Below are 10,193 nucleotides of genomic sequence, written 5' to 3' on the forward strand. Positions count from 1 at the left end.
TCAAAAGACAAGACACATAAAGAGAAACCTCAGCAGAATTTTGTGCAATTTAGCAGTTTATTAGGCAGTTGTGTATACAAATGATTTCAACACTGTCCATTCAGATTTACACTGGTCCATCTGGTAGGGTCCCTTTACATGTCAAACAAAAATAGAAGAACATTTCTTTGAAGCAGTTCAGACAGACTTGACAGAATGTATCTGTTAAAAGTCCACTAGGATACTACTCCATAAGCTGTCAAAAAGGTCACGGTTTCACGCATTCAACTCTCCTAAATAAACTCATCATGAAAAGTTTTGTACTCAGAACTTGCAACTGCCCTTTAAACTAAGAATGTTCAGTTTTACAATATCTTTCCAAGACAATAGTGCATGTTTCATTAAACTTTAGTTTAAAACTGAGACATAAAGGTGAAATATCAACTAAATATTTCAGTCCAAATCTGCCTTATAAGACGGCAGGAGACAACATGATCATAATTATTGTCACTCTTGGCAATTTTTTTAAATTACATTTTTGAAACATAGAATTGTTCATATAAATGAGATATTTTAGGTTGTTTTTAAAGCTGCTGTGAAGAGATAAACACTGGAAACTAAGACTTCAGAAACTGCTAACATCTCTAAAAAAAAAAAAAAAAAAAAGACTTTAAGAGTCTGATGTTGCAATAATGCAAAATTCTTAAAAATCTGGTTTAACTGAAGAGAAAAATGAAGATAATGACACGAGAAAGCAGTTTAGCTTTCAAATTTGTTTTCCTGTTACCACAATTAAGCAGTGGTAGCAGTTACTGAAGTCTACAATAGTTTGGCAACGACATAATCAGATTTTTAAGTTTTTCAGTTACAAGTTTTTCTTTTTTTGTGATGTCAACATGAAAGACTGATCTGTTAATTTTAAACAAATGGCAATTGTGAATTAACAACACTGACAAGAAAGTTTGTATATTTTAAACCCTTACAATTGCAAAGGGTGCCAATAATTCTGATCAGCACTAAAGTCAAACTTTTATGGACATAAAAACTGATTTAACGGTACTGATAGTGATAAGGCAGCCAAACAACAAACACCATTTAAAACTTTAAGACTGTGAACAGTAAATGGAGGGAGACGCATCATACTTGAAATTAACCACATATGCAGGACTTTGTGAGCTTGCAAGTGTCAGGTTCTGTCGAAAAAAAGAACTAAAATATAAAGCCACATATTAATGATCTCAACGTGTGAGATGTTTTTTTTTTTCTTCTTCTATGCAATCTACCCAGAACTTTACAGTTCCAAGCTCATAAGTCTGTTTCAGATTTAAACATACGTAAACCCTTCCTCGTGGTCAACCTTCAAGGGAATGTGTGGGCTCTCAAAGTATGTCCAAAAATGGCAATATTCTGGATGTATTCGCTTACCAGTACACATTTTCAATGCACTGTATGTAATTGCTACAACTCATTTTCAAATTGACCCTTGAGGTCTTTACACTTGTGATGGATTGGCATTTACAAATTGAATGTAGACAAAAGGCATTTCACTCAATAATCATACTCAAATTCTAATCCTTAATCTAAAAAAAAAAAACATCAGAAAATACAACAAAAAAAGTCAAAATCAACTTGTCATTTTAATATGCGACACTGAAAATGATATATTTCTAGATTTTGACTGTCATGGCAAAATACCTCTTAAAAGGTAAAAGCAGGCTATATTTATGTGGAAAGACAATCAAGTATTAGAAGAATCGTGATTGAAGGAAACAAAACTGTGATATTGATTTAACAACCAGACAGTAAAAAAAGGGAATATATACCATCCAGCAATAGATCTTAATGCAATAAAGGAAAAAAAAATCCATTTCCAATAGAACCAACACTGCGTCCACATAACGCACCGATAAATATATTCATGTCTTTATATATAAAAATGTAGGGGACAGACACATTCAAACAAATTTTTACAGCAAGGACAAAACCATGACAATTTAGTCTCTGACAACTCAAATTCTCCAAAATAAAACCAAACAAATCTGATGAGGCATTCTTTTGTCCCTGACACAAGACAGGAATACAAGGGTCATTGCACTTCTTCAGTCCAATGAATGTGATGGGCGTGACAACCCTAGTTATAGCCAGTGCAGTGCCCCGATGCATCTGCACCATCTCTGATCCCCACTGAGAGAAATACAAGAGCAGCAGGAAATAAAAGATAGTTGTGCAAAAGTGCTTCCTGCATCCTATACGACTGCCACCCAAATACTAAAACAAATGAGCAGCTTCCTTCTCTGCAGGCAAAAGCTTGATCTCTGTCTCTGTACTGAAAAGCAGTGCTCACTGGCTACAGTACAGAAAATTCAGTGTAATCACTTGAGCATGTATGTATAGGTGGGATGTGGACATCTGCTGTTAAATTGATCAGAAAATTGTAAAACCTCCTCCGAAAATGTTGTTCTCTCCTAGCTACTAAGTAGCTTGTCATTCACCGTTACCAGTAACCCCTTCCATTCCTTGCCAGCTCAGTATACATCTCTTCCACATAGGGAACACTAACCTGCATCAGTGCCATGGAACAATCACTTCATCCTCAGCCGGGATGAGTTGAGCCATGAATCGGTTGCATGCTTATTGCTATAAAAAAAAGACACTCGCAGAGGAAAAAAGGCTAGCGATTGTTTTGCAAGCTATCGTGCAAGTAGTTTAATAAGATTTGCACACATCTCAAAGAACTCGATGGTGTGGCTTCCTGGTCGAGGGACTGATGCATTGTCCCCACCTCCTGTTGAGTCAATGGATGAGGTCAACGATGAAGCTAAGGAGCCTTCAGCGGCCTTGGTGGTGTGCACAAGGCTAGACGCGGCCAGACCGTCTGCCCCATCTACATCGTTCTTAATAGTGGTGCGGTAGTTGCCCACAGACCCAGAGCGAAGAGGGGTAGCAGTTCCAGATTTTGTCTCCAACATATCATCTGGATAACACAAGACAGAAAATGTTTTCCACAATATACATACACATGTAACAAAACTTTCATTTCATTCAACATCAGTGTCTATAAGCACACAGTTGCTATTTAACAGTCAGAGAGCAGAGGCGGGGGGGGATTGTAGCGTTGCAATGTGCCATGTGACAACCCAAAGCAGGCTGAACTGGACAAAAAAAAACACAGCTCTATAAAAACAGGATTGGGTTTTGATCAGCTTTATTTTAGCCTATACCAATCCATTAGAATACACCCAGATGAGCCGAGATACTGATCTGCAGGATCGGCTCAGGACACCTCCACATCACTGTTTATGCTGCTGGGGAATACTGGTAAAAATTTGATGAGTTAGAGATGAACTCATTAACTCTTAATAAATACCTCTAGGCTTGGTCACTGACCTCATTCTACATGCTATTAAAAAGGTCTTCATAGACACAGCAGAAATCCTGTATAGCATTTCAACAAACAGCTGTAAATATTCTGCATTTCTGGAAGATCAGCTTTTTATTTTAATGCCAAATTCAATCCGCCTTCCATTTCTTATAGACAGCAGTTACAACTGCAGCTAAACATCTACACTGTGGCTGATTGTACTGCAGCCTGAGGTCAAAATTTAGTCTCATAACCTTTACACAGTGCTGTGTTAAAGGCCTACAACAACACTCTTATCTCGTACCTTCCTTTGAGGTACCGCCGCACACCTACGCTCAACCCGGAGTCAATCATTTATGAGGTCTGCACTGAAGCAGAGCACCAAACACCAGAATCCGGATAAAAACTTCCCAGACACAGGGAGCTGAGTTCAGGTCAATATTAGATTATCTTTTTTAAATTTCAGGTTTACTAAATGTTTCACCCAATGACCAACTTTTCTAATTCTAAGACGCAAAATAAGCAAAATGATCTATTTTTCTGTTTTCACACATCTTATACATCTTAGCACATCTAACTGATATACTGCACTTACCATCTATGCTACGGAAGTCAAGGAGGTAGGTTCTACTGTCCACCTGGTAGAGTTGAAGGCTCATCTTGGTTTGCATCCCAGTAATCGGATTCTTCCTTCTCACACGTAGATAATATGGATTCACAACCTGCCGAAAAAACAATGAGATCACTAATCATTATTTACAGTTGGGTCACATGATCTCAACTTTAATTACTCCTTAAATATGTGACCTCATTCATTTGAACTACAGCAAATAAAGCACAATTTTAGGCCCATTTTCTCCTGTATGCCTCTCACACGTGGAGCTCCTCCTTTACCTTCCATTCATAATCCAGCTGCTTCATGGCACGACACACCTCAGACATGATATCATTGGGTCTACTCTGACTGCGGATACCCAGGTGCCACTTGGCCCTTCGAACACCCTGGTGCTTGGACTTCTGGGGGTTCAATTCATCTAGTGTATGGCGAGGCCTGGGAAGCGTCTCCGCCACAAGGAAGGGTACGCGCTCGGGGTGGGGCTTGATGATGCCGGTCACAGCTGCACCAGATGAAGTCAGGTGCTGGTCGTCTAGAAAAGAGTCGGGAGGGCTGGACGCAAGGTAGAAATCCTTGGCTTCGTTCATGATGCGACGATTGTCAATGATGAGATGGTAGGCGACTGCCAACGGATCCTGATGGTTGCGACTGTATATGCAGGTCAGAACTTCCTCCTCTGTGCACTCGAACTTCTCACATACCTCCTTCAGGGCCTCATCGTCAATCATGTTGTTGCTGTAGGAAGGGTCCTCAGGGAACAAGTACTTGGGTAGGTCCTGTTTGAACCACTCATCCTCTCTGTGGCAAGAGAAATTATTTTTGTTGGGTAAAAGAAACCACAAATGCATGCAACCATGACAATAAGACTAGTTTCATATATATACACATATAATCTCCAGAAAGACAATATATAATCTATAATTAAAAAAACAAAACAACTTGCACTCTCATCAGGCTCACCGGATCTCTTTGATGGTGGCTCTTTTCATGGGGTCCACCTGCAGCATATGTTTAAGGAGGCTTATAACTGAGGGGTTCAGATACTGCGGGGTGAAAAAGATCCCATCGCAGATCTTCTTAAAGAGTGTTGGCACATGGTCGTCATCAAAGGGAAGTGTCCCACACAACAAGGCATAGAGAATAACCCCACTGCTCCAGATATCCACCTCTGGACCCGCATATAACCTGAGTAAACAAAAAGATGAAAACCAAACAATACTATAATAATGAAAGCAACATTTTACTAGGTTTTACCGATCAAGCAACAAGTTTTATGTCAACTTTTAACAATGGCAAAAACAAAACCCTTACCTTCCCGAGATGACCTCAGGAGCAGCATAGTTTGGAGAACCACAGCTTGTTCGTAGGAACTCGCCGTCTGACATCATGTTTGATAAACCTGCACAGAACGTTATTTTGCATCAATGTGCGTTTCAAACATCCATGGATTTAAACCTGCAATAATAGATTTTTATTTTTTGAATTAAATCCCTTCCTTAAACATGCACCTGACATACATCATGTCAAAGTAAAAACAATTCTGACAAAGTGAGGACGTGTACCCGTACTGTGCTGTACTGTTTTGTCTATAATTTTTTATATCAAAATAATGTCATCTTTGAAACTCCTGAGTTTGGGAGTGAGACACACTTACCAAAGTCTGCAATCTTGGCATTCATGTGAGCATCCAGCAGCACATTTTCAGGCTTGAGGTCTCTGTGCACCACCATGTGTCTGTGGCAATAGTCTACAGCTGAAATAATCTGCTGGAACAGCCGACGACTCTCCTTTTCATCCAACTGTCAAAACAAAAATTAGCCATTAGGTGAGATGTTCACTGTGACTCAGCACATCACAGCTGACTAAGAGGCTCTCCATGCTGTGTTTTCATATCTTCTGAAGTCGCTGTTGGGTTTTTGGTTCACAGGTTACTGTATCTGCACCGAAGGCTGCCAATAACACCAAGCACATGCAAATGCACTCCTGTGTTCTGACCTACTCACTGATAATAAAATATGCAACGAGATGGCGAGATGGAAGGAGTGAAAGAAAGTGTGGAACATCATTATATCAGACTATAACACATTTCCCAGTATCAGAGTGTGTTACCTTTCCATTTTTGCAGATGTAATCAAAGAGTTCGCCTCCCGAGACATACTCCATCACCATGAAGATATCTGTAGGGGTGCTAATAACCTGATACCTGCAGACATTAACACAAAGTTGCAATCATGTGGTCCACCAACAATCAGAGGATATTACACTGCTCAAATATAGACAATTTATGCAATCATATTTTATAATTTCTACAAAAGAAATTAATATTATTTGCTATTAAATCTCCTGGATTCAGTATGCAAATAAGGAACATTATAGAAAAAGTAACCACAGGAAATTGTTTTGTTCTCCACATCCAGCAAAGGGGCACAGCAAAAATGTGGCTAAAACATAATAGCTTAAATATTTTTTTCCCTGTGGTTGAAAAACGCCTCTTTAATAAGGCACATAATAACTTCACAAACGTGTTTCACCGCACCATGTCTTGCCCTCTCTCTCTTGCCCTGAATAGTTGTTCAGTAGGAAATAAATATTCACAAATTATGTTTATGTCAGTGTCCAACCCTGGCCACGAGGAGGGTCACAACGCCAGGACGGCTTTTACGTGTCAATCCGAAGGGAGCGAAATGCTTTTTGCAACTGTTCATTCAGCTTAGTGCCTTTTAAAACAATCAATGCCACAACAAATATGATAATGATTCAGATTCAGGCCATTTCCGCTTTCTCCACATCCATTAATGCCTCCAAGCAACAAAATCATATTCATCAACTGATCCATTTTGTATGAAGACACGGTATGAAGTACAACACATACATGGTTTAAACCTGGCTGACTGGCTTAAATATGTCTTATTGGTTACTCTTCATCTTGCTCCTCAGAATCCACAGGGATGCTCATCATACCTACACCTATTTACAATACACTGATAAGAGGAAAAGCCAACAGGACAGATGAAATGTATGTTAGTGACACAAAACAACCCTGTAAGCCCTGCAGCTCTGAACAGTTTTAAAATGCTAACAACAACAAACTAATGACAGTGTTAAGATACTGGAGTAAGACATTATCTGTCTTATCTTGAATCCATCAGCTTTAGTCCATGCATCACAACACTGCCATTGTCCATCTAAAGGCAAATGCAGTAATGACTGTGGTACAGCCTTTAGCAACAAATGTTAAAAGTTACCAAATCAGATGTTGGCTAACTGCTCATTATGTGTCACCATTGCTACAAACATCTCATCTCTCTCTCTATCTCACAAAAAAAAGTTTACATTCTTAGGCATGCATGACATGAAGCTGGTATTTCAGGCAATTAGCCACACCTCCCAGTCAGTTTAATGGCCCCTGAAATGTGGCACTGTGGCCTTATCGCAGCCTGTGGACATTCACATGCCAGGCCGGAAGTGCCTCAGCAATTTTCTGACTATATTTTTAGATCAGTGGCTCTTTCAGCACCATTGTACCACCACAGCATTTCTTGTATTGCCAAATGGAATGTTTACTGGAGACTAGTTGCAATTACCACCACTGCCCAATGCACCTGTGCATTAAAGCCACAACAGCGTACTGAGCTGGCCTCATTCAAAATCACACATTCATGTATCTGTCTGCATCAAGACAAGCAGATGTTTTCACGGGTTATTTTAAAAAATCATTAAAATCAGGATAGATGTTGGCTTTGACAAAAACAGATCTGAAGTGATAGCTCTAATCTGCTGTACTACAGCTGCACTATACAGACTCAGGTGCTGTGTGAATACATTTTAAGTGAATACTAAATCTCAGAAAAAGAGGTCACACAGCAATGCCTCACAAAATACAGTGATAAAGCATTTTTTTATTAAAATGAAAGATCAACAGAGAGGACAACCAAAACAGGCAATAAAAACAGGAACGTAGGGAGAGGAGACTGGGTCAGACAGATATTGTCCTCGATGGATGTATTCTAAAACACACCATCAAAGCCTGGAAATAGCTCAGTGGGTGGCATTAACGTGGTGGCAGGGGGATTACGGAGCAGCGAGCAGGGGTGTAATCTAGAACTTACAGTTTAATTATATGAGGATGCCTGAAAAGCTTGAGGTTCTGGATCTCCCTGCGGATCTTTCCAACCACGTCCAAACTGCGGATCTTCTGCCTGTTCAAGATCTTCACCGCCACTTGGTGCTTGGTCAGCTCATGTTGGCCCACTGCAGGATAAAACAAAAGGAGCACAAATGAGTCACACCAGTAACAACTCAGGATAAAGGAAAAAATGCAGAACACTTAGTTAGAGTAAGTAAACAGCTGCTACTGATTAACCAGTTGTACAGGTGGTGAACTATTAACCACAATCACAGAGCAAAAACTCCATTGCACTGCCGTCCTCTTCCATACAACAACAAGAAAGAAAGAAAGGAAAACCGAGTGCAGAGGGATGACTCACTGGGAATTAACTAACTGTAAACAAATCTAGTGCTTGTTCTGTTCTGTTCTGTTCTGTTTTGCTTTGTTTTGTTTTGTTTTGGAGAGGGCACGGTTGATTCACTTCATTTGGGTATATTAGGACATACTCATATATTACTAAGCACTTCTAAGATGAGATTTTGAGGTTTTAGCCGTTAACGATCACATAATGGGACAAAGGCGGCGCATCAGGAAGGAGAATGCGAGCAAAAACGAATGGATTTTTACCGAAATCCAGTCAGTATTTTTGGCCAATACATGTTGACATAAGCAAAGCTGTGCATTGACATACTAATCGTACCGCCCCCTGGACTGACAACACTGGGCGTAGATACAGCTGGGTTTGCCCCACTCCCTCCCCACACAAATCATCAGCATTTTACAGATTCTTCGATATGACGGAAAATTCAACTCAAAAGGAGCGCAGAGTCGAGACCAAATGAAGTGTCGAGCTGCATAACTTTCATGCTTTAGAAAAGTGACGACGAAACAACATAAACTGGGATGGCCAAATGCACTTCATTGATATGTTCCCCCGCTAGCGATAATATCAACAGGGCTTACTTCCCGGTGTCTGTCTGACAAGCGACTTGGGGCACTCTGGCTAGCTCACAACGCAACCGATGCTAACTGAAATGGATGGGGCTAATACATGCTAATATCATAAAACTTGCTTTCTGTGGTCGTCAGTGAAAGCTACAGCTATATCCCCAAAACATCACATTAGTTAGACAACAAGTTGAGCCAACTGGCAGGACAACAGGTGTGTTACCTTCCTAGCTTTGCGACAAGTTAGCTTTATAGCAGGCTAAATTAGCAGCTAAGGCAAAAGCTCCCATTGCCACCATCTTTCAGTTGGCTGGACGCACAAGCGTTACGACAGTCAGACATACCTTTAACCTTTCCAAAGGTCCCCACTCCGAGTGTGTCTCCGAGAATGTAATGTCCAATTTTCACTCTTCCTTCATGTTTCGTTTTCTCCGTCGCCATCTTCCCGCAGTGGCCTTGCTGCGGGGTTAGCTAGCTGCGGGCAGAGACGAGCTGAAGTCGGCTGTGTGCGTCTGTACTCTAGCGGCTCTGTGCAATACGGAGGGTGGGAGCCGTAGCGGCTCCGGTGCGATTCGTTACAGGCGTAGCCGACGTCATGTGCTGCCTTCCATTGTCCCCCGTAAACTCCTAAATCACTTCACGGTACCTGACCACGAACTCGGGTTGCCCGGAAAACACTTGGTATGTGGTTATTTTGAAATCAGTCTCACAGAATGAATAGACAGAAAATTTGCATTAGATGAAAATGAAAAGCAAAGAAGAAAAAAAGAGAAAAAATATCATGTTCAAATATTACAAAACGTAACTAATTACTTACCGAAAAATTAAACAGCACTGTGGGAACTGTGGATGAACTCAGCCTCGTAGTGCCATATATGGGCCGCATCTTTAGCATTCTCTCATGACCTTTGTTTAAGACAAAGGGACCATAACTGATAAAATGCCATGGGAGTTATAGATAACAAATTACATATCTCATCTAGCATTTAATAATTTACACTGAGTTTTGTCAAAATGCTGTTCTGTGCTCACACATTGTGGCTCACTTTTAAATATGTGCCACACCCAGGCATTACCAGGTACCAAAATCCTTGCTTGTAAAGCTTTCTAAAATAAAATCATCCTAGACTGTTCCCTGATTGTACTCCTAAGGGTCTCATATGTAGAATCAGTGGCCTGCT

At 40.4% G+C, this 10,193-nt stretch overlaps 1 protein-coding gene across 1 annotated transcript; it reads right to left on the reverse strand.

Annotated features, from left to right (window-relative positions):
* Positions 1 to 43: 43 nt before the first annotated feature.
* Positions 44 to 9,572, reverse strand: prkaa1 (protein kinase, AMP-activated, alpha 1 catalytic subunit). Its single transcript, XM_046374674.1, has 9 exons — positions 9,357 to 9,572; positions 8,066 to 8,207; positions 6,066 to 6,159; positions 5,611 to 5,755; positions 5,268 to 5,355; positions 4,917 to 5,141; positions 4,235 to 4,754; positions 3,936 to 4,062; positions 44 to 2,953 (listed from the first exon to the last, which is right to left on the reverse strand). The coding sequence occupies exons 1-9, from the start codon at positions 9,451 to 9,453 to the stop codon at positions 2,670 to 2,672; spliced, it is 1,722 nt and encodes a 573-aa protein (XP_046230630.1). The 5' UTR covers positions 9,454 to 9,572; the 3' UTR covers positions 44 to 2,669.
* Between the last annotated feature and the right edge of the window lie 621 nt (positions 9,573 to 10,193).

This window comes from Scatophagus argus, chromosome 20 (assembly GCF_020382885.2).
Source record: "Scatophagus argus isolate fScaArg1 chromosome 20, fScaArg1.pri, whole genome shotgun sequence".
In the NCBI taxonomy this organism is placed as follows: Eukaryota; Metazoa; Chordata; class Actinopteri; family Scatophagidae; genus Scatophagus; species Scatophagus argus.